Raw genomic sequence first — 24,640 nt, forward strand, 5'->3', positions numbered from 1 at the left:
CCCGCCACGACCACTGCCGCCGCCGCCGCGCACGAGGCTTCTCGCCTGCCCCACCTTCTGCGCAGGCGCGGCCGTCGGCCGCGTGCCGCGGGTTGGGGGGGCAGCGCATGCGCAGCGGCCGCCACGGAGCCTGAGGGGGCATCGCCCTCTCCTTGCGCCCCGCGGCGTATGCGCATGCGCGCGGGAGTGGGGCGGCGCACGCGCGGCCGCGTGCCGGCGCAGCTGGCGGTCCCCGTCGCGTTGCGCATGCGCGGCGGCACCGCTGTCAGTTCCGGCTGTTTGTTCGGGAAGTGGATCCGGCCCGGAGGAGCCGCCGCCGCCCCCTCCCCCCCTCCCCGCGCGCTCCGCCGCCCGCGGCCGCTCCCGCCGCCCCGGCCATGGCCCGGGACTACGATCACCTCTTCAAGCTGCTCATCATCGGCGACAGCGGTGAGGGCGGGCGCTGTGGCCCGCGGGTAGGCCGCTGGCGGGGTGGCCGCCCCTCGCCTCCGCCCGGGCCGTGAGGGGCCTGAGGGCGGCGGCGGGGCCGGGAGGCGGGGAGGCCCGGTTCCCCCGGCTCTGCGCTGCCGGTGCCGCGGTGCTGGGCTGTGCCCGGGCCGGCCGGGGACCCCGGGCTGAGGGGGCGCATTGGGCAGTGGGAGCGTCTGCGGGGAACCCGCGGAACCGGCCACCGCAGGATGTTCTGGTACATAGCTCGGGCAGGTTTAGGAAAAGGCAGATTAGGGACGTAGAAGTCAGAGCGGCATCGACGTTCCTGCCAGCACCGGCCCTGAGCCGCGGGTTTGGGGGGCGCCCACTAATCCCTCGGGCTGAGGAGGGAATTCCCTGCCCTGTGACAGGCGGTTCGAGGCATCCGTGGGAAGCACTGGCTGCTCCTCAGCCCTGCGGACCATTGCTGCCAGTGTGGCGACTACTGCGTTTTAATACTCTTTATTATCTTAATTGTTCCTCAAGACTCTTCTAGTGCTTCAACCTGAAGTCCCGGGGGTTCTAGAGTTTGTCACTTCTTTAAATCCTTGAAGAGCTGGTGACTTTGTGTACTCTTAATTCTCATATACGATGCAAATAACTAAATAGCTATGGATAAGAAGTAGCTTTTGATTTTTGAGAATAAACCCGTGAATACTTCTGCAGCAGTTTCAGAAACTCCTGGAGATGCGTGAGCTCGGCCTGTGTCTGGCACTTTAGTCTGTGCACATAAGAATCGGGACTGGGAAGGTTCCAGCCTTCAGTCCAGTTCAGTGTTGGTAACACTCCAACAGCTTACAGTTTAATTTCCATAAACTGGAGGAGATGGCATCCACCCTCTGCTTTTAATAGAGGTGTGGTCCCTCAGGCAGCAGGTCCCGGCATGCAGCGAGGCACGGCTCTTGGGTGCAAGTGTAATGCTGCACGATCTTGGCAATTGTCACCTCCAGAAGCTTTAGCTGTATGTAAAACTATTTTATTCTATACTAAACTGTGTCTGCAAGAAGAAATACAAAAGGAAGAGGAAGAAGGAGTAACAGCTTCAAACCAGCTTGGAACCCTGGGCGCTTTTGGGAGCCTATGGATTATTAAAACCAAATGCTGCATTCTGAATAGAGCAGTAGCTCTGTTGCTTGCTGATGAGTTTGAAAACTGTTCAGGCAAGATAAACAGGATGGTGAAAACTCTGAGGAAGACTTCTCCTCATTTTGAACAATTAAATGAAATTTCTTAGCTGAGTCTTCCAGAGTCCCTATAGTGAGAGGAAGAAAGTGTTGTGACAATAGTTGGGTTGCCTGTGGTTCTCTGTTGTTGTAATTAAATCTCACTATGTAGTTTGAGTATTGATTTTTCTTTTTTGTTTTTGCTAACCCCAACAGGAAGGCTTTGTCCCTGCTTCCACAAAACAGTTTGCTTGCCTTGTTTATTGATGTTTATTCCCTGCCATAGGAAGTGGGCTGATGCTGAATAGGATGATTCTATCTCATCTCATCTCATTCTATCTCATCTGCTCTCGTCCCCGTATGCAAATATGTCAAGAGGGTAGTAGGTTTGTGTGTTTTTAAAACAGGTCATCTTGAAGAGCTGATGGTGATCTCACTTGTGCCAAATACTTAAAATTAATACAGATGATCTGTGCTTTGCATGTGCTTCTTTAATTCACTCTCTATTCAGTAAGATATGGGCTTTAGAGACTGTTATGGCACAGAAATTTGCTTTTAATTTCGATTTTGCAAAGCCAGTAGGCCTTTTTTATTTGTTTTGTTTTGATGTCTTCAGAAAGCAAAGAGGCCCTGCCAGCCTTCTCTTTCCAGCTCTTCAAATAACTCTGTGTGGGAGGTGGAGGGTCACGCAGAGTGTGGTGTCTCTGTTCATGAACAGTGGAGCTCAGAGGCAGCGTTTGCTTAGTGAGATCCTTGTCAGGAGCATGTAGAGCTTCCTGAATCCAGGAGATTTCTTTTCTCTAGGAACTGCCTGAGCGCTGAGAACAGGGCAGACCAGCCGGTGTCCGTGGACAGTGTGACAGCGCAGTGGTTGTGTGCAGCTCTGCAGCACAGCCTGGGGCTCACTGACGTTTCAAGAAGGTGGTGTGGTCTGACGAGTCTGCGGGTTCCACCAGCTACTTTATTTTTATTCAGCTGGAGGCCAAGGCTGCTTGATCAGGAAGCATAGTACTTGCTGAAACTTTGTTTTTTTTAATTTTAACCTTAGCCAACTGGTATTTTGCAGGGGTCGAGCTCTTGCTAGATAACCAGTCTTCTGCTAAAGTTTAGGAACAGCTCTGCTACCTTTTTGGGCTCAAAGGTATTCAGTGTATGCATGCTGTAACTTTGTATCTTTTAGTAGCATTCTTTTTCTTTCTTTAAGATTTGTAACACAGTGAGAAGTGAGGATGGATTTTCTAGATGTCTGGTGGTTTGTACTCTTTGCAAATGACATCTGGAATCATGCAGATTTTTTGGTTTGTGGGGTTTTTGTGTATGTGCTGGTAGCTGTCTTCAGAGGTCAGCAGCTGAGAACTGTTGGAGTTCTGTATAGTCTTTGCACATGTGTTTTGCACAGGTCTTCTGTTAAGAACTTGCAAGTTATACATCATCAAAACAATTAGTTTAACTTCTACCAGAAAAGATGTAATAGATAATCACCCTGGTGAAGTCGAATTTCCTCTTCATGCTATAGCAAGTTTCTTTATTGGAGGGAAGGGAGAGGAAGGGACATTAGCAGCAGAGATGTTATGCAGAGATAATGACTTTGAGGCATTCTGATACCCAGATTCCCTTGGTTGGGTGTGCAGGAGTGGGTCTGTTAAGATTATTGTTTGAAGCACTGTGAAAAATGCTTCCCTGCACCAGGGTGTGTTCAGGGTGCAAACAATCATTTAAGGAAAACCTGGATGAAGTGCTACTCAAAGCACTTAATGAAATGTTTCATGGAACATTTTGGCGAAAGGTACAACTTCAGAAAGGTATGTGTCCTTCCTGCAACGTGTGGAACAAGCCTGTTTTGGATGGCAATACAGAACAATGGTTCCCAACTCCCTTGTTTGGTTTAGATTTCTTTTAAACTGTGGCAATGATAACATAAGCTTTATGGTACCAAACCCTGGGCTGATTGTCTAAGTAGTCCAAATTCCACTGACGTTCAGAAGAGCATCAGTGAATGGGGGATAGGCAGTGGTGTTAAGCACGATGTGCAAGTGGAATTCAATAGAGCAGTTTAGAGCAGTGTCCTGAGTGCTTGTTAATTGGCAGAACACACTCATTTTTGGATCTTTCCTCGGCAAATGTAAGTCTACTGACTGTAAACTTGCTTTTAATTATTATTCTTTCATCTACTCTTAGTACTGACCACAGTTCAAAAGCTACCATTTTAGAGTTTGCTGAGGGCTGGAGGAAGGAGGGGACAAACCCCCCCTTTCCCCCCAAAAAAAAACCCAACAAAAACCAAAACAAGCCCTGTAATTGCCGCCACAATAAGGATTCTGAGTCTTGGAGTGACTGCAGCGTGCTGTATCAAGTCTGCAAGGAGAGTGCTGAGACAAATAGTCACGGCAGATGGTATTAAATGATCTGCTGAGAAAAGATCCTAGTTAAAGTTAAGAATGCAGTGAATGGGTAAAATACTGTCATGTTACCTGACACCTAAGATGACTGTATTCAAAGATTTTGCTGTATTTGTTTGTCATAGGTGTGGGCAAGAGCAGTTTGCTGTTGCGTTTTGCAGATAATACATTCTCAGGTGAGTGCTTTGTTTACTTCAGTAAGTGAAATGATCAACACCTGCTTGCATGCTGCTGGTTGACCAGGAGTTTGTCTTGTGCATTTACTAACTGATCACTGTACTAGGAATCTGTTATGATTCTAACTTTGCTTCTCCTGGTATAGGCCTACACAAGCCGCCTTGTCTGATCTTCACTTGTAACTGAAAGTACCACAATATGTAAATACTGACAGGGTTCCAGAAATAGTTTCATTTTTTAGCTTATGCTGTAAATCCGTGCAGATTTCCCATGGACCATTTGGGATTTAGATTGATTGAATATTGTGACTAAATCACTTAACATTTGTGACATAACTAATTTATTGGGAGGAAACTTAGACTGTATTCAAAATAAGTGATTGCACAGACTTTTAAAGCAAAGCTTTGTCTCCGAATTTCCATTATTGAAATATCTTTATCAGCGATCTGGACAAGGGAATTGAGTGCACCCTCAGTAAGTTTGCAGACAAGTTGGGTGGGAGTGTTGGTCTGCCTGAGGGTAGGAAGGCTCTGCAGAGGGATCTGGATGGGCCAAGTCCAATTGTCTGAGGTTCAGCAAGGCCAAGTGCTGGGTCCCACACTTGGGTCACAACAACCCCAGACAGTGCTACAGGCTCAGAGAAGAGTGGCTGGAAAGTGCCTGGTGGAAAAGGACCTGACGGTGTTGGTCGACAGTGGCTGAACATGAGCCAGTGTGTGCCCAGGTGGCCAAAAAGGCCAACAGTATCCTGGCTTGTACCAACCCTGGTGTGGCCAGCAGGATGAGGGCAGTGACTTTCCCCCTAGACTAGGCACTGGGGAGGCCAAAGCTCGAATCCTCGGGGCAGTTTTGGGCCCAAGAAAGGCCTTGAGGTGCTGGAGTGAGTTTGGAGAAGGGAACGGAGCTGGGGAAGGGGCTGGAGCACAAGTGTGATGGGAGCGACTGAGGGACCTGGGGGATTCAGCCTGGAGAACAGGAGCTGAGGGGAGACCTTCTGATCTCTGAACTGCCTGAAAGGAGCTTGGAGCCAGGGGGGGTCAGGCTCTGCTCCCAAGGAACAAGCAACAGAACAAGACGGCCTCAAGTTGTGCCAGGGGAGGTTGGGGCTGGATCTTGGAAAGAAATTCTCTGCTGAAAGAGTTGTCAGACATTGGAACAGGCTGCCCAGGGAAGTGGTGGAGTCACCATCCCTGGAGGGGTTTAAGAAGTGTGTAGATAAGGTTCTTAGGGACATGGTTTTGTGGTGGACGTGACAGAGGTAGGTTAATGGTTGGACTTGATGATCTTAAAGGTCTTTTCCAATGTAAATGATTCCATGACTCTCTTTGTTTCTTGAGACATTTGGATGCCTACTCTTGACCACCAGCATGGTAGAAGAATAACTTTACTTTGTACCACTGAGATTTAAATTTTAAGGGTAACATGGGAGAAGTGGCTTTATCTGTTATTAGCTGCAGATAAAAATAGGCAGATCAGCATGACCTGATAGGACATTTAAAAAGATATGGGGAACCTTGTTCTCCTGTCCAGTCTGAGTGCTGCTGCTGCCAAATAGCATTCCAAAGTGTGCTTTGGATATCCAAAATGAACAAGACTTAGGTTCTCACTGATCTGTGCTTTCTCTTCAGGCAGCTACATTACCACTATTGGAGTGGATTTTAAAATCCGGACAGTTGAGATCAATGGAGAGAAGGTGAAGCTTCAGATCTGGGACACAGCTGGACAAGAGCGCTTCCGGACTATTACATCAACGTGAGTATAACTGGGCTTTGTGAGGTGGAGCTTAGTGTATGGATCTTGTAGTTTAGAGTTATGGTTTCGTTATTTTAATTTTGCAGTTGATTAGCAAACGATAGCTTTGCTGTTTGTATAGTGGGTCTTCTCTCAACTATTTTAGAATAGATCATGTTGGTTGTGATATTGTGGCCAAGTTTGAAACTGGGATTTCAGATTTCCTCACTCTTCTATGTATTTCCATGATTACTGTGTCTTAGTCCTCTGCTGCTAGTTTCCAAATGGTAGAACTGGAATTATTTCATCATTCTGCACATGGTAGAAAACTTGTCTCTGAAGCCAAGAAGGTCATCCTCTGTGTTGCAGAAAGACAGAGTGTGAACCGTCACTGTGTTGTGACTGATGAGTAGCTTTGAGATCGAAGAATAGGATTTCCAGTACTTAGTTTTCTTCTAGGACAAATGCATTTCAGAAGCTATCTTTGTGTGGAGTTCTGTTGAAGCAGTGCCCGCGTGAATTTAACCTTTTCCTTGGTTTGGGTTCAATTTCATGCTCATTGTCCTTTTGAACAGCGTGTGCACAGCTTTTCCTGTTCCTGGAGAAACCGCACCCAGAGCTGCCGTGGTGGGAACTAAGAATAAAATATGTGTGTAAACTGATTGCAGTGAAGGTGGGATTGCTCACTGTGGCACTAGGGGAAGAGAAAAGAAATACACTTGGAAATTGAACTTTTGTTTCCTTTGGGTACTTAAATAATTCTTGAAAGGCCTAGGTGGTTCACTTGGTCTTTGGTGACTGACTTCTCTTTTGGCTCTTGTTTTGAGAGCAGAATCGTTTTCAGCTGATGTATTGGTTAACTTACTCAGACATAAAAGTAGTGAGATTGGTTGCATGCGCGTTACATCTAAACAGCTAGAAATGGCAAAATTGAACCTGAGTTATGCACCGCCCCTTTCCTCTGCGCTTCTGTACGGATATTACTGGATTACTTCCATTGTTTCTTAAGTGTTTAGCTCAAAAAAAAACTTGGCTGCCCCTCGTAGGGTTCCTGTGGGTGACATCACTTCTCGTTTGGGCGCTGCAGGCAGCTCGGGGCAGGAAGGGGCGAAGGGAGGCAGTGATGCGGCTGCGGCTCTGTCAGCTGTGCGCACAGCCTGCTCACAGCGCGCCCCAGTTAGTGCTGAGTCAGCAAACGGCCTTCCTGTTTTCAGATTCCCTGACACGACTCGGAGCTGTGTTAATGAGCGTTGGTTCGTGGGGCCGATGCCAGCTGGGTCAGAACGCTGTGGTGGCCGGCACCGAGTGGGGAATATCAGGAAAGGGAGCTTTGTTTTGGGAATGGGAATAGCTGCAAATGCAACCTTGTGTGGTGTTTTATGTACGTTTTTTTTTCTTCAATTAACATTTAAAATGGAGAAGCTGAAATGGTCTGAGGGCAGTTGTGCCATGACCTCTTTGAACTCTGCTGCTACTTTCTTTTGCATAGCTTTTTACCAAAGTGAGGTATATTTTCCTGTTGGGGAAGTGAAGGCCCCAGTGTTGCTGCCTTAATTCTGGTAGTTACAGAATCTTCCATGGTCAGGGAAGAAAGATTTTAATTTTGTGCCACTTGAAGCAAAGAAGTTCCCATGTCCAAGTGCATTTAAGTGTTGAGGAAAACACTTTGGGAATGCTGGTTACGTTGTGGTGAGGACTCCTTTTGCTGCTAGGTCAGCAGGCCGTGACTGTCTGGTGTTTGCTGGTATCTTTCAAGAGTCATTCTGGGCCCAAACATATCACCTGTAAAAACAGGAGATAACAATATTTGGATTTTAGAAATAGTTGTATCTATTTTATTGGCAAAGTGATACTGTAACTGATTTGCTTATCTCAAACTGAGTGACCAATCAAGTTAACACGGTAGTACTTACAAAAAGGCTTGGCTACCAAATCATGGGTGGAGTGCAAGTGCACTGTCAATAGTGTAGTAGTATTTCTCTAGTCTTTGACTAGACTGAGGTTTAAATGGAGGTTAAGAATATGAAAAGGTGTTCCTTCAGCATTACTGTACACCAGGAAGTCCCTGTACAGTTAAAGGTAGAGTTCAGATTGATTTTTAGCCAAGCCTGGCAAGGAAGTCTGAAATTAGAGCCCATCTGGTAATAATAGCAATAGGTTGGAAGTACTGCTTTGTAGACCTAGAATTGCAAAATGTAGAGGTGGTAGGAAGCTAATAGTAGAAAATTGGGAAACATTAAAAGGTTGTGCTATTTTGATCTTAATTTGACTAGCGCTACAGAGGCTGAAAAGCATAATAAAACTGTTAAGAAACAGAAATCAAATTGATCTGGAGTATTCTATAGAAACTCAGGAAAAATAAACTAGGTCAGAATTTCAGACTGGGAAGTATAAAAGGCAGCAGTTGTTTTTACTGTCTATTAAATGTGGAAATACTGGGATAGCTGGTGCCTAGTGGGAGCAGAGGCCAAATTGTGTGAACTTGGTTGGCATAGAATGTCATCCAAGCTCTGAATTTGATTTAAATTCACCAGAGATGTAGCATGCCAGGACTCAGCTGTATTAGCAGAAATTCTTAAGATGCATGAACAACCAGTTCCTGTACTTGATTTGCCTTTGTAAGCAGGACTACTCTGTCCTGATTCAGGACTGTGGGCTTAGGGTTTAAGCTATAATAGTTGTCACATAGTAGCTCAGGATGAACAGTAATGCAGAGGGACTTTCTGCCATGAATTTGTGTGGAATGGCCTGTTCAAGAGAGGGATGACTTTTTGAAAGGATAGAATTCATGTGTCTTGTAAACCAGATATGATGGTCAAAAGATTAGTCAACTGACCTGTGACAACAGAAGTGCTTCCAGGAACCTAAAAAAAAAGATGAGTATGAAAAAGAAGTGTCTGCAATTGGTTGTAACTCTAGAGCAATGAAAAATAAGGAAACATGTATACTACAAACTAGTGATGTATTAACAAAGATGCTAGATTGAACCAATGACCTGTCTTTCATGTTGGCCAGGGGTTTTTTTGTTAGTGTTTTGTTTCAGTTCGATCTGTTTTATTGGTTGGTTGGTTTGTTTTTGGGGGGTGTTTGTTATTGTTTTGGTTTTGGTTTTTTTTCTGGAAAAAATGAACGTATGTGCCCTACTGAACTGATGCAGCCAATGATACTCTGTCTCTTCTAAATATTACTTAGCCACCTGCTTCATGAAAGTAGTTATTATTCCAGATGCTAATCTGGGAAAGCATTTACTAGAGGAAATCTGAGAACTTTCTTATTGGTATGTTGTAGTAGGGTGTGCCACAACAAATAGCAGAAGGTTCCCTTCTGCTCCAAGAGGCTGTCTTGGGAGATGCGAGGGGACAATGCAGGTGGCTGAAGGACACGATGAGTTTGGTTAACCAGTGTTGGAGATTTTCTATGTCACGTCTGCAGTATTAGTAGGTAATGTTTCAAAGGCAGTGAGTTTATGTCTTTGAACTTCTTTAAATATAGTTTTCTAGGTAGAACAAGCAAGGTAGGTGTTTATTTCAACTTAAATGTTAGCATTCTTAAGCCTTTTCCACACCAAAGCTAAATGGTAGAGCTAGGTAACTTTTCCAGCCATATGGAAGATAGTTGGCTCCTACCAAGCATCCAAGGGCACACTCAGGTCAGATTTGGTTTCTTTTACCTCAACAGGATACTTTCATAGACACTCTAAACATGAATAACTGTTCTGTAACTTTTTTTTCTTCTGTATTTCATTAACGTATTTATCTGTAGCAACAGGAGCAGGTGGTGGCTGTTGAGGTTTGTAGGGTACATGGCAGAGCACTCCTGCCATATAGAGCACAGCATCAGTTGTTTAGTCTGTGAATGGGAAGCTGAGGTTGAGAACTTCATTTCTCTTCTGCTGTCATGTCTATGGTCTCCATCTTCCCTAAAATGTGGCTGGGCAGAAGATAAGGTATTCTTTCCCTGGTGTCAAAGCCTCAACTACCTCTTGGTTGCCAAAAGCACAAAATTTACACCTACTCCTCCCTGAATGCCAAAAGCCCCATCTGTTCTCTACTCACCAAAGCCTACAACTTGTTATAAAAGCAATTCTGCACTGCATCATTCTGAAATTTGAAGCATGGGGTAGGATAAATTGGATTTTGTTTTCTAGTACTGTCCTACACTTGGGTTTGGAGAATCTTTGCTGTACTTGTTAAGCCTGAAATGTTATCTAGGACGCAAGGCTGTATCTAGCAAATGATAGAAAACAACCTGATTAGCTTTTTGAGAAAAATGTGTATTGTGGCTTAAGAGTTAGGGAATAAAAGGTAGTCATGGTCTTCTCTCTGGGGCTACTAAAGGGTCATGTCAGACAGTGGGGAAAATGACATTTTAGTGTAGATGAGGGGTTCACAACCTTTCTAGAATGATGTGCCAGACAGTTTTCCCTTCCAAAAACAGAAGCCGTGTGTGCTGGTAGGGACTCCACAGGAGTCTGGGGTTGCTGTCTGCCACAAAGGAAGGTATTTCTGGTGGGCTGGTTGGCAATATTAGCACTTCGTGGCAGGAGCTCCCAGCTCCTGTGGAGTTTTGAACGCAAAGTCCTCATCCCTGGGAGCAAACGACGACTGTGCTGACGGCATATAAGGAGTGGGATCCGTGTTTTGAGGGTGCGTGGTATTCTGCTCCCTGACATCATATGCTTTGCTTAGAAGAAAACCCAGGTGCATGGGCAGGGTGAGAGCATCAGGGTGCTCCATCGGGCCCTCTGGTTTGGGTGGCAGGGCTACCAGCGTGGGTTTATGGTGTGCACAGCAGAACCAAGCAGCTCTGCGGAGGTGTAGATGAACCACCACGTTTCTCTAAAGCTGAGTGTTGTCTTTGCAAATGTAACTCTCAGTGTTAGGAGGTGGTAGGTCAGCCTGGCGGTTACTGAATTAAAAGACTGTTCGGTGATATGGGAGAGTTTGAAGATAATTAGTTTATTGTTCGGGTGTATACAAATCCAGTGTGGTGTTAGGATCGGAGATCTTTCCCTTTCCAGCACTATCACAAAACCCAGTATTTTTTGCAAACTGTGTGCAGTACATGTTAGTGTCAGGAGAGGATGGATTATTTTTGCAACATGTGGATTCAAGCTATGGAATACTTTTCCCTCTAAAAGATCTAATTTATGAAATCAAGTTGAGCTTTTGTAACAAAGTAAAGCTCAAAGGAAGTGCTGTAGCAAGTTTTAAAGCTATTGAAGGAAATGATTGCAAATGGAGTAGAATATTTGGACGTGCAGGATCTCTTATGGTTTTGCAGTAAATAATGCTTACCTGAGTGAGCTCTTGCCAAGGAAAGTGAACGTACAGCATAAATTACTGGTAAAACATGGCATGGAAGAAATACTTGCCTGTCTTCTTAAAGTGCACATCAGTAGCAGAAGTGAGGCGAAGCTTTGAGAGCTTCCTTAAGGTAGGGCATTTGGATTTGATTAAAAGGCTTTGAAGTTCAAAGATGTGTTCACTGACTTGGAATAAATGATCAAAGAGAACCAGAGTGGCCACAATGGAGATCAGTGAGGTGCAGTGGAAGAGACAGTGCTGCGAGAGGTGCTTGTGGTGACAGATCAAGGTCCAGAAATGCTGTCACAATTTAAGGGAAAATCCTCAATTTTAATGTGTTGGGTTCTTGAATTTGTTTTATTAAAAATCCTAATATTGATCATAAGAAAGTGGAGGCAATGAAAGGGAAAGAATAAAGCTACAGAACATATAAAAACAGGATGCTGGCAAAGACCTCACTGTCAACTGTTTCTTTTTTTGGTTTGTTTGGGCTTTTTTGGTCAAAGCTGCCTCATTTGCACTAAATACCTGGTAGCCCTGTGAATGTGGTTGGGAATGGAGAAGGTGGAGCTTGCTTTTTTTGTGTAGCATTCTCACGGTGTGCATACTGTCTGCCTTCAGTATGTTCATGCAGGTGATAATGTTGGAACTTGAATTCTGATCTTTTTCTTGTATATCAGAATTGCTCATCATCTTTTAAAGGTGCTGGTTGCCCAAGACTAATAGCAATAAACTGAAATGAAGCTTATTTTTAATGGCTAAAGGTAGCAGAGTGCTTTGAATGCACATATCGAGTCGATCTGTTGAGTAGGAAGGTGTGATCAGAACACGGTCGCTCAACAAGACGAATCTCTGTGAGCTCAAGAGAGCTGGGACTGAGGGTTGAGTGTATTTGGAGATCTGCTGAAATATTAGTCTGTAAGTGATCTTTCACAGAGAACCAAATCACTGTGAAAACTCACCGTGGCTTGTACAACGCAGAGGTTCACACCACGGCCAGTTCTGAGGACACACGGGGGTCACCGCTACCTTTGCTCCTGTACCTGGAAGACAACATTAATCTTGGAACGGCTTGACAACCTGAACAAGGAAGTAAACAGCAGCCGTTGGACTTCGAAACCTACTTGTATGGGCTGAACAGGCAGGGAACTCTGTGGGTTTAGAGGAATGGCGTGTGATCTAGCTGTTGTAAAAGAATTAAATGGCTCCCAGTGGAAAGAAGATGGGGGCACTTGGTTGCTGTAACGTGGGGATTTGTTATGAGTCTTGTAGGAGCTAAGTGAAAGAGAAAGAGCTTGAGTTAACATTTATTGTCTTTTCCTGCTCCATAGGTATTACAGAGGAACACATGGGGTCATTGTTGTCTACGATGTAACCAGTGCAGAATCTTTTGTGAATGTAAAACGGTGGTTGCATGAAATTAATCAAAATTGTGATGATGTCTGCCGAATACTGGGTAAGTGTGTGAGCAGAGGGTTCCAACAGGCTGACCTGCTGAAGTACCAAAATGACCTTTTTTTTATTCCTTTCATTTTTTAGTGGGGAATAAGAATGATGACCCAGAGCGAAAAGTGGTAGAAACAGAAGATGCCTATAAATTTGCGGGGCAGATGGAGATCCAATTGTTTGAGACCAGCGCCAAAGAAAATATTAATGTGGAAGAGGTAATATAATACCCAGAAGAGTACAGATAAAATGATTTGGGGATAATGGTTTGGGAAAAAGCAAGAATTACATTCTTCGCTTTGAGGAATAAAGATTGAATCCTTTGTACAAGTAGTGAGTAGGTAAAATGTCAAGAAGAGGCATCCAGCTGTGCCTGGAGGGGTTGGGGAAGTGAAGTGAAGGAGCCGACGTTGCATTTTCACAAGGCTTACAGTGCTGACGTATCAGGGATGTTCTCAGGAAAGCTTTGTCACTAGGGAGGATGCTTCTAGGAGGGAGCTCTGCCCAGTCTTCACCCCTGGCCTCAGCTGGCAAACTGGCTGGTTTTTGTTTACTGGTTATGGAAAGGGATAGAGGGGTGATTGATTTAGCTTGGGAGTGGGTTGGGAAGATACTGGATTTCTGCTTAGCCTGTAGTGGATTGGGGAAGACCTGTGAATCATTATTGAAATATCTGTTCTGCTGAAGCAACTCCCACAAAAGCTGGCCTGGGTTCCTGGGTGGTCTGAACTTGCTCGTTTCTCTTGCAGATGTTTAATTGCATTACAGAGCTAGTCCTGCGAGCAAAGAAAGAAAACTTAGCAAAGCAGCAACAGCAGCAACAGAATGATGTGGTGAAGCTAACGAAGAACAGTAAAAGGAAGAAGCGGTGCTGCTAATGCCCTTTCCCCGCTGCAGAGACTCTGCTCTCAGACAGATCAGCCCCTCCAGCTAGACTCGGGCAATTCCACTGGGGCAGGCTTTGGGAGGACTTTCTCAGTTTTGTGCTGTTATTTAAAGATTATTTTTTTCTCCATGTTTTCTATCAAGAGGCGCTGGCACCTTACCGCTTCAGTGCCAAGAAGGTATCAGATGGAATCTTGCCCCCCTCTCCTCCCCTGCTCATTCCAGTGCGCCTTGTAGACAAGAAAGGACGTTGCCTACCAAGTGGACTAATTAACCCAAGAGTTTGTATATAATGTATATTGCTTTAACCAGCCTCGCCTCCCTGTTGTCGCTTTGGCTTATGCCTTCTTAGTGTCAACCAATCATGGACTGCAGAGTTCATCTTTTTAAAGAAATAGTTCAAAGTTCTTAATTCGAGTTGGCCCTGGGCTGGCAGCAACTGCTTTCTGGGGCCTCCAGCTTCATTTCTGTTGGGCTCCAGGCTGGCAACTGGTGCCCCTGGGACCTGCGGCTTCACCTGGAGTTCCAGGCTTTTTCTGGGGCTCAGGCTTTGTGTTTCTAGGTACCAGGATTGCAGGTGTTGCTGCTGGAGCCTGGGGTTTCACGTCACCAGCCCCTGGGCTGGCAGCAGGTGCTGCTGCTGGGGCCTCAAAGTTCAGTTTGCCACGATCCAGGTTTCTGGCTGGGTCCTTGGGTTTCACCTTCTTGTGCTGCGGCCCAGCTGTACCTGTGCTCTCCTTTAGTTTGTATCAAGATACTGAAAAACAAACTGACCTGCAGAAGTGGGATTTATCTGGATAAAACTTTTTGTTTGTTTAAAGCAAAGTTTAATTCCTTTGACCTCTGCTTCTGGTTCTGCCAGGGTCCTTAGTGAGGGTCCATTTCTTTTGAGAACAAACATGTGATTCTGCCAAAAAAACCCAAACTTGTCCTCGTTGCCCCATTGTCCACAAATACGCGATCTGAACTTGAATGTGAATTTTGGTGGCAAAGCTTTTGAGAGAGAAAAGGCATGAAAATGAATCCAGTTGTTCTGGATTGATGTCTGAATATGAAAGCTGCTGCAGGATCATTCCCGGGATTCTTCTGTTAGAAAGGCGGACTGCTCTTTAACTTCAAGAAATGGAAAGCTTGCTTGCTTGGGTTATGTGGTGGTGGAGGATCACCCTTGGAAACAAACTGGTCTCGCTGTGCTCAGCAGCAGTTTCCTGGTCCTTGTTGGCCACTCTGGGCAAACAAGGGCTCAGTTCATCAGCCTGAGTAGATGTAGTTAAAGGTGGAGAGTGTATGTGTGTGTAACTAAAATATCAAATGTCTGGGCTGAAAGTACATGCTCAGCGCCTGAATAATTGCTTAAATAATAATTATAAAAAGAATTTTTCCTTAAAATGACTAAAAGGCATAGAGGGTATGACTTCCTTTAAGACCTTGAAGGTGGACGTACTCGGTTTGTCAGGACGTGGCCCTGTGGAGTTGCTGGCCTTAGTTTGGTAGGGTGTGATTCACCGAGGTCCACGGGCTTTGGAGCAGCCCACTTCTCTCCCTTCTTCCCCCAGGAGAGGCTAAATTTTAGTCACTTATCTTGCCTGCATTTTTTTTAGATTTTATGGGTTGCGGTAAAAGTCCTAATCATACAATCACATCACGATCAATCACTTTAAAGACTTTTTAAAAAAAGCAAACAATGAATGTGTGACACTTTTGTTTTTAATCAGTTCAGGTGCTGGGAGTGTGTGCCCAGCTGCCTTCACCCGTCTCTTTTCTTCACATATCTTTCCTTGGTAACCCAAGAATAGGAGTGAGCTGGGATGACAGTGTGAGCTCTGATTACTGTAAGACTCGGGTGGCCGTGGAAAGTGGTGGCTGAGGTGACACCGGTCCAGCCCATCTGCTTCCTGGTGTGGGCCGTGGTGTGTGCACGAGGGGGGAGCTGGTCGGTCCTCACACCTTCCTGGTTAAATGAAGCTCTCCCGCGATGGTCACCACTTCCATTACTTTCGGACTCTTGTGGTAGCGTGTGTGCAGATCTAAGGAGGAGTAACTTCCTACAGGCAGGAGTAAATAAAATGTCTGAATTTACTGGAAATGATGCAATAAAATGAGGAATTGGTGCACCCAAGCCTGGAGTGTTCTCTTGTATGGAAAGATTGGTCCTCTTTGAGCCCAGGTCTTTGTGGCTGTGGATTGAACTCTGCCAATCCAGGTGTCCAGCTTCCTGGCTTAAGGTGGGATATATTTTTCGCGTTTTCCTAGAGCTGGCTGTAGAGGAGCCGTTACCTCTCTGCTCTCGCCACTGACTATTCGATTGGAAGGGGTGGGGAGTGTGTCTCTAGTGGTGCTGATGTGAAGTTTCCTAAATGTCGAGCAATTGAATGTCTAACTGGTTTGCTAGGATTATGTCTGTTATGAAAGTTTCTAATTATGCTTTTTAAATAATTTTAAAAAAACTAAAAATAAAGGTTACAAGCTGCCAAATCTTTTCCGAGGCTCTGTTTACTCTGCTGTCCAGCATCTGGAGGTGGAGGGTGGCAAGTCAGGGTTGAGCTCTACTGCTCTATGTAGAGTTGTTGTTTTTTTCTCCTGGGAAAGGGAGAATTGGCAAAACTACAATTAATGCTTTCAAATGTTTAGTTGCTATTCTAGTTTCAAATGTGAATAAAAGAATAAGCTGGGATTGGTAGCCTTGTTTCTGCGTGACAGTGAGATGCTCCTGATCTTGCTATAATCTTTGGTCTTTCTGTTCTACAAAATGTGTGGAGTGAGCTTTGAAAGCTTCTCCTCAAAGGCCCTGGGGCGATTGAACAGCATGTGGCATCTTTCCTTGCTTTCCCAGGAAATGAAGGTATGTTTTCCTGTTCGGGAACTGTGCAACCATCGCTGTGCTTGTTGCCCCTTGTGTTGACTCCCCCGTCCGCCCAGACGCACAGACGGGCTGGGGGGGGCAGGTCCTTGCTGCGTGGCCGTTCTGCTGTGACTGGAGGGGAAACCTGAGGATGTGTACATGGTGTGACCAGGTGCAAGCTGCAGGTGTTTCATTGTCCATCCATCTGTATTTTGTGTCTAAACTCGTCAGAGTTTGAATATCCCTCAGTAGAAAAGGCAGTAAATTATAAAAACGGCTGGAAGGTGGAGGAGATTTACAAGCTTCCCTTTCTGTTTTCCTGCGTGGCAGGAGATATAAAAGCTTCACATGTTTTTTTTCCAGGACTGCTGTCTTCTGAACACATGCCATGTGCTTTCTGTGGCTGAACTTCTGCGATGATGAAGTACTAAAGGTGCTGTTAGCTGCTGAAAGTTCAAAAAGGGAGCCCGTTCTGCGGCTAGGCAAGATAAGCAGTGACTTGAGAGCGAGACAGTATCATATAAATGATCTGTTTTATTCTGAAGAGAACTATTTACAAAAGAAGTAGAGCATTTTTACTAAAAATATGCCTTTATAGATTTTTATAATATGTATCTTATAAAAACCATACATTTATTTACATTACTGCTACATACAAAAATTACAGCACTGTGGTATATGTACATATCTATGGATACATTCTTTCTGCTTGTTCCTGCTGTGTGCTTTTTCCCTCTCAATCGAAGGGAATCGTTGCTGCAGCACCCAGACACTTCCTTCCTTGGCTTTTTGGTTAAAACAATCTTGCTTTTTATAGCCAGTGGGGAGTAGAGAGTTTGCCTGATGTGGAGGCAGACCTGGAGTTTACCACTCAGAGCAGGACAAGTGCGTGCAGCTATCGAGTCCTTGTGCATGCAGCGCTGCCTGTAACCTCACTTCTTGCCTCTCTGTGCAAAATTATTCTGTTGTCATGAACTGATCTATTGTTCATCGCGACAGCAAGTTGCAGATCTAAGTTTGGGTTACGATAAAGTGCTAGTGACTTGCCTCTCATTGACACTTACTTGTTCCTTGTTTCCAGTTGATTCCCTGGCAGAGTTTCCTAAAGCGAGATTGATCCTTTTCTCTTCAGCTGCCATAATAAACATTCTTCTGAGCAGTCACCTGTTACTTAACCGCGGGGAAGTTCTTTGTAACCTTAATCTCAGCAGGCATCTCTGCGCAGTGTTTGAGCAGAGACTGTGCAGCGCTACCGTTTCGTTTACCATTATCTCAAAACCAAGGGTGAGTGTTGTATTTTAAGCTGCTGATCCCACTCTTTAGATCTACTTTGGGATCCTGAGTACCTGCTGGATTAATGTGCTTCCTCCATCTCATTCACTGGAGCCGATGTTTCCTTTATGCCGTGTGTCCTAGAAGTATCAAGTATCACAAGCTGAGTGTCTTCCAGCCCAGTGCTGCAAAGATGATTCCAGACTCCTGGCTGTGACAGGATGGAGATGAGTGTTTTAATGACAGCTCAAGGTGAAACAGTCAGGACCTTGTTGAACACAACATAACAAATGAGATCGTGAAGGACTGCGTTGATGAGGTTTTTGAAGACAAAACAACAAAACCTAGCTGTTGTGTTAAGGCAGTTTCTGTTCCTGTTGAGTAGCAGCTCAGCACAAGGAGGTCTCCTTTGGTGTGTGGTCCAGTTCATTAAACCCAATCCTCTTGTATTTCAGGGTTTAGTAGTGCAACTAAATCTTTAGGGTTAAGGGGCTAGTTTTAAGAAACCGTACCCAACTCGCACCTTAGAACATGCTGACTCTTCTCTTGCAATCTGTTCCATCACTCTTATTAAATAAATAAAATTGCAATGGGATTAAGGTAGGTTCCTCCTTAAATGAAGAGATGTGCTGTGTATTTCAATTGCATACCCCTGCAACTGAAGGAGTCGCTTTCCTCTCAGCAAAAATGTAGCAGAAGGCACCTTTCTTCATCTCATTACTGCATCTTCATTGGATAACTTAAGGCCCTTGCCTTAGGATTGCATACGTACATCCATCCATCCATCCTTACGGGGGTAGAGTCCCACGCTGCTGCTCGGCATGTGGCTTGAAGAGCTGTTGGGGTCTGGGAAGTGACAACTGACAGCAGAAAATAGGCCTGTGAGGACCAAGATGTTCACATGGCTCTCCCACAATCAGCAAAACATCGTTTTCAAACAACATGTAGAAGACAACTGTTCACAGGTATCGCTGGCATCCATGAACCCAGGCCTAATTTTGCAGGCATCAAAGTTTGTGTTAACGTATATGGGTGTAATGGAGTCCTGACAGCAGGAGATGCTGAGCACGTGCCGCATGTCTCTGCCCTATCGAGGGTCACAACACAGGTAAGTTGGGACGGGGAGGACTTGCCACTGCACTAAGTCCTTTCCCGGACTTGCACAAGTTGGTACGAGCAGATACTCCACAGCTGAGCATTGCCTAGAGAGGCCAAGGTCCAGTCCTTCCCTGCCTGTGAGACTCCAGATTCCTTTCCCTGCGAGCATCAAGCTGTATTGGTGGTGCTTTACCTATGAATTTCCTGGAGTAGGATCTGCAATGCAGGTTTCATTGCTTTCAAGTAAACAGGTTTTACCATTCATTTTTTTACCGTTGTTTTCAATCCTAAAGAGTACTCTGCTCCTTGCAACATGGAGCTACCTCAGTGTAAGATGATTTCATGCCAGTGTGGTAGTTTCATGCCAACAAGGAGATACAGGAATGCTTAAATCTTTGTAGGCAGAAAGGGTATTTGTACTGAGGTATTATGGATGTCCTAGCCCATAAATAATAAAAACCAAACCACCTCTTACCTGCTTCTTAGAAGAAGGTGTTTGATACCTAATTCTAGCAGAAAGCTTGTCACTGTACATAGTGAGCAGAGACAGCAGCTCCTGTGGGATGGTGATTTAGCACCTGAGCTGCTGAGCAGGGCAGAGCTGACGGTACCTCGCTCCGTGGCGGTGGGACAGTGTGGGCGGGAGCCTCTTCAGAGCAACAGGGAAACAAATCAGGGCCTGTGGGTATCGTGAGCTTGGAGAATGTGTGCAAATTGCATGAGAGCAGCAGGGTATCTCTGAACTCCAGCTGGCGTTCCTCACTGGTTCGTGATGGTAGGCTGTGTTAAAGAGCTGTAAGGTGCCCATCCAGTGCATGGGGAAGGTCCCCACTGAAGTATTGCAGGATTTCCAGCACCATACACCAAATAAGCTACGTTTCTTCTTGTTGATCCAGTGGTGCTTACAGCAAAGCAGGCTCTGATCATCTTCAGTCAAAAGGAGGTTTGGCTGCCTGCTCACCAAAGGGCTGAGTAGTAAATGACCTGCAGGCAGGGACAAATACTCATCATTTTTGTTAGGCCATAGCTAATGTCACTGCGTGGGACGGAGTAAGCCACAGGCTTTCCAGAGCTTTGTAGACGCCCTAACTGCCTTTGGCTTTAGTGAAGGTAGATGCTTGCATGCTTTCTGAGGATCAAGTCTGCCAGCCCAGCGTCAAAGACCTACTGACACCATCATACGTAGGCTTTCAGTGAATTATCAGTTAGGCTTTTGTGGGGCCCTTCCAGTTAAAATGACAGGTTTCCCACTCTGTTTGGGAGGGGTACATGGCTTTGGGGAAAGGTGTGGGATCTGCTGAAGCTCCACAGTGACCTTTGGCCATTGGAGGGACAGTAGGTGCCCCAGGACTGAACATCCACAACTCCTATCCAGTCTGTAATCTGTTGTAGATGGTCAGTCTCTTGGGGAAAAATCCTGAACATTCTGTGTAACTACAGACTCTGGCAACTCTTATCTCTGTAACAGGAGGGAGCTAGAGAAGACGGCAACATGAGCAATCTTACAAGTGCCCTGACGTGCGAGGAGCCTGGATTCCCAGCGAGGAGTGAACAGCTCTGCAGAGCTGCAGGGGAGACGGCGCCCAGGCAGGATCTGCAGCGAGGGCTCAACTTCCACCACAGAGAAAGCTACACTTGTCAAAACACGGCAATGCTGCGGCCAGAGCGACTCCTGTCTCGGTGGATGGATGAAGGACATCACGACTGCCAGAACCGGAGGCTGATGACTCCCCTCTCTTCTCTTGCATTCAGCCCTCTTCCTCCCCCTGTGCTTGCCGTGCTGGCAGCTCTCAATCCCCTCTGCTGCTTTATCTGGGGGCTGCTTAGTTCCTTCTCCAGCATGAGAATGCTTTTAAGACAATCAGATTATTCTACACAGCAGAAACTGGACTGTGTCAAAGCGCCTAAAATATACCCTGAAGTTTATCGCTTCACTTAAAGAATAAGAAAAGTTTCTTTCTATTAGTATCACATCGCTTTGCAAATCTCCAATTCATGTAAACATTTGGTTCAGACCAGGTGCAGTGTAAATAGTGCAGAGTCTCAAGGGTTAACTCCTTTGCCCCCTTCTTTTTTTCTTAGTGGATCAGAGTTGGGTCCATCAGCAAGCTGGACAGCTGTTCCCCTCCCCATCTTGAACCAGGAATCGTTGGAGAGGTTTCTCTTTTTCAAATTAATTTTTCTTGAAAAAGGAAAAGAGCCGGTTCCCTTCTGCCCCAACGGGCTCGTCCCCTTGCTGCTCCGGCCTGAACACAGGGTGGGGTCTGGCACTCCGCTTTGCGCCGTAGCCACTGGAGAAGGAATAAGCAAGCTGGCTCCATTCCTTCGGGTGTTTGTCCATCAGCTGCTGGTCAATGACCCTGTGCATGTCATCCTGTGGCAGAGGGAGAGGAGACTGGTGTTAGTGGCAGCTGATGCTCAAAGGGAGCTTGCGTGGGGACGCGGCTGAAATTGATGTGAAACGTGCTGTGATGAGATGGAGGAGGGATGATGGGAGTGGGGACAGGTTGAGCTCCTCAGCTGGCAGCAGGCTCAGCCTTGCTTGCTGCAAGGAGGCTTTTTAGTGAGCAAGGAGGGTAAATCACACAGTTCTGAGGGATAAATTGCTCAGGTAGTCTTGCAGAGGAGCATCACCACACTTGGGACTCTGTGACACCCCTAAACTATGTTTTCTCTGCTGTCTGCAGCTTGTGTGTGTTTCTGTTGTGGGAAGAAATAAATAAAAGAGAATAAATGCAGTTGAAAGCAAGCACCAGAAAATGTAAGGATGTCTGTCCTGAGCGAGTGTGTGTGTTTGCCATGTGGAGCAAGCAGGTGGGCATGACAGAGCTGCCTGCGCAGCCACTGTTCATGGGGCTTCTTCGGGGAAGGTGCTGCCGAGGGGCTGGGACCAGACATGGGCACACCAGACCCCTCCTTGGTTTTGCACCAGGCTTCCCAAAGAGAATGTGCTCGTTCCTTAGACCCGCTGCTTCCCCTGGAGCCAGCAGAGCAGTGGGAGCTCTCTGGCTGACAGCTTGCCGTGAAAAACTGCACTGTGGTTCTGCAGATGTACCAGAAACGCTCTGGTTTCATCCGTGTTTGCAGCACAGTGAAGTTGCTGTATACAAAATAATTAGTTCTGTTGCCACTAATGATGTGCTAATGCGTTCCTTGAAAACCTGGCTAACCATTCTACTAATTTTAAACCTTCCGATCTATTATTTCTGCTACAATTGCATATTTAAACTGTAGATTAGTGAAAATGTGTGTACCAAACCAGTCCCACTGGAGAAATCTCCAGTGTTTTGGTCCCTGATTAGGACTGGGGGTACTATCTGGTGAGAACAAGGATAGTTTGGAGGGGGTGTAGCAGTGGAAGTGCTGTTCATTTGGCACTCGGTGCAGACGGAAGGGAAGGTGCTGCCCTCGTCCAGTGGGTGCCCCAGCCGCTCTGTAGCTCAATGTGGAGTAAAACCAGCCAACTTGCACTGGAAATCTGAACAATGGCTACTGACTTGTTGCAGCATTTTGTGCAGGGAAAAGGACTGACAGCCATGGCCAGGACCTGAATTTAGTATGGGGACTTGCCCTGGGCAAGCAGGAGGGTGCAGAGCTACGTGGCCTGGGGAAGCTTTGGATCTTTTCAGAGCAGGGCTGGGAAGGGGAAAGACAGGGGGAGAGTTGAAGAGGTTAAGGTAAACAACAGCATTAGGGTGAAACAGGTTTCTAGAGGTGAAGCTGCCATGTGGAAATGTATAGGACTTGGAGTTTGAAGGCACTTCTTCTGGAAAATGAAGTAGACATCCTGGCTCCAGCATGGCAGAGTTGTGTCATTGGTGAACCACATAACAAGGGATGAGTATGATATGTATATAGATGCAAAAATATTTTATATATATATATATAAAAGTACAGTATGCACTACTGAGAGTGCACTGCGTTCCGGTCCCTGTCTGTTTGGTGTGTGAATCAGAGAGCACAGTGCTTGGCTGTGGAGATTTGGGGTATAGGTATTAACACACAGCAAGGCCGGGGCAGAGCTGCGCTCCAGCCTTGGCACTGGACAGGGGTGCTGGAGTGCCTGGGGATGTGGAGGGAGGACAAACACCAGCAGGACAAGACCTGTCTGATAAACTGATCCCACAAAGCTGGATAACTCAGTACCAGTGTGCTCTGGGAGTGCTGGGTTTCTGCTCTTCTGAAGGAGGTGCAAATGGTGTGTATCATTTCTGTGAGCTGGAGCTGGGCCCCCTTGCATGGGAAAAGGGTTGAAGCTGCCCAAGGACACCTCGGAGGCTGGTGGCTGCAGTTCTCTGCTGGCATCGCAGCATTTTGCAACCTAATGGTGCCACTGCCGCTATTGCACTGAAGCCGCTGAGCTCTCAGAGCAGCAGCCGTCTTCACCTCCCGCTCTGCTCCATGTTCCTCCCCTACTCCCAGCAATGCCTCTCCTGCCCCCGGTCAGATAATGATGAATACCAGTGGGGGTCAGATTAGGCATGGGGACAAGGTGCACATCCACTCCTGTGCCAGGCTTGGATGCGCGGGATTTAGCTTCTGGCGTATATGATATCTGGTATGATTATGTGCTTACAGAAAACTGTCATCTTGTTGATGGTCCTTGGTAAAGTGCAGACTAGAATTGTGCAAGAGCAAAGTTTTATCAGATTAAAGCCTCCATTTATGCCCAGCTAAAGCAGAGAATCTCATCCCATTTGCAAAGGTGAATGTTTCTTATAAAAATAGTCTCCAAAATATATATAAATCACCTGTCTTGTTTTGTGTCTCTCTGGTTGAGCTTCTGTTCTGGGGACATCAGGTGCTTGGAAACTATGTTGCTACTGCATAATACTACTTTAGGTCAGTATGTTGGAGACAACTTTCTGCAGTGCTAGTGAGTCTGATCCTCCTTTCAGAGAGCTGATGGGAGCAAGATTGGGTTTGCTGTATTGCTGCAACTGGACAACATAAAGTGAGAAAGCAAAAGCCTGTTGTTAAAACCCTAAGCTGGGGATATTCCAGCACTAAATACTGACTGTACTAGTAAATAGGTCTCAATGTATAGGACCCATCCAAACTGAAGCAGAGCTTGGATACAGACAGCTCCTATGCAGAGCACTGCATGTCACTTACTAAATCATGAAGCTGACAAGTAAAACCCCACTCTGCATTTCAAGAAGTTTTCCAGGTACTGGATACGCCAAATACAGAGGATTAATGATATGTGCGCCTCAGCCTTGCTTTCCCCCTGGTGACCTGGGGGGTTAACCCTCACCATGGGGTGTTGGATGCTGCCCCTGGCTGGGTGCTGGGGTGGCAGGGGTATCTGTGCAGAATATTGGTGGGTGATGGAGACCCCCCACTGGTCCCTCTTGTCAGATGATGGTGAGGACAAAGACAGATGTGGGTGATGGTGGCAGCGAATGGAACAGGCGAGGGGATGGCAGGTGCTTGGTGAGGGTGCAGGGAGCTCACCTCAAAGGCAGGAGGGGTGTACGACTAAAGCTGTTGGTACAGGAACTGAGAAAGGCCACTAGATCAGAAACCAAAGGAGCCAGATAGTAAAAAGCCCTGAGGAAGCAAACTGTAAGCAGGAGAAAGAAAAGAAAAAAAAAAAAAAGAGAAACGAAAACACAGTGGAGTTGAAACAGGAGCAAGGTTGTATGGGAGAGGTTTCTACTGGTCAGGCTGGTTAGTAGAATCAGGGTCTTGCACAGTCTGCAACAAAATACTATAACTGGTCTAGACCTAGATGTTTTCTTTTGTTTTCTGTTACAGTAGCCTCCCTTAGTGCTGGTTTCTGGGAGGAGACAGCTTGGTCTGCTCTCAAGGCCTCTCTGCCTCTACATGGGTTTTCCCCACTGACCCAAG

General features: G+C 46.1%; 2 protein-coding genes across 4 annotated transcripts in view; one reads left to right on the top strand and one right to left on the bottom strand.

The window, feature by feature from the left end:
• Positions 1-273: 273 nt before the first annotated feature.
• On the top strand, positions 274-16,050 carry RAB35 (RAB35, member RAS oncogene family). The gene is made up of 6 exons (XM_065851648.2): positions 274-429; positions 4,156-4,206; positions 5,836-5,959; positions 12,576-12,700; positions 12,784-12,908; positions 13,440-16,050. Exons 1-6 carry the CDS (start codon positions 378-380, stop codon positions 13,566-13,568), a joined length of 606 nt encoding a protein of 201 aa, XP_065707720.1. The 5' UTR covers positions 274-377; the 3' UTR covers positions 13,569-16,050.
• An 883-nt stretch (positions 16,051-16,933) lies between these two features.
• The window catches only part of BICDL1 (BICD family like cargo adaptor 1), a 50,925-nt gene continuing 43,218 nt past the window's right edge, over positions 16,934-24,640 (bottom strand). For 2 of the 3 annotated variants that reach the window (XM_071815947.1, XM_065851968.2), the window contains one exon: positions 16,934-21,161. In XM_071815947.1, coding sequence (XP_071672048.1) covers positions 20,961-21,161 — 201 coding nt within the window. In that variant the 3' untranslated portion in view covers positions 16,934-20,960. Of the gene's footprint in view, positions 21,162-24,244; positions 24,354-24,640 lie in introns of all 3 variants that reach the window. The other variant, XR_011741670.1, reaches the window with a different exon arrangement.

This window comes from Patagioenas fasciata, chromosome 17, assembly GCF_037038585.1.
Source record: "Patagioenas fasciata isolate bPatFas1 chromosome 17, bPatFas1.hap1, whole genome shotgun sequence".
Classification (NCBI taxonomy): Eukaryota; Metazoa; Chordata; class Aves; order Columbiformes; family Columbidae; genus Patagioenas; species Patagioenas fasciata.

Bases quoted from the DNA above. Each gene is read 5' to 3' on its own strand.
- RAB35 (XM_065851648.2), top strand. From the start codon at position 378: ATGGCCCGGGACTACGATCACCTCTTCAAGCTGCTCATCATCGGCGAC. The intron at 430-4,155 runs GTGAGGGCGGGC...TGTTTGTCATAG, and splicing joins GCTCATCATCGGCGACAGCG to GTGTGGGCAAGAGCAGTTTG. The intron at 12,701-12,783 runs GTAAGTGTGTGA...TTCATTTTTTAG, and splicing joins TGATGTCTGCCGAATACTGG to TGGGGAATAAGAATGATGAC.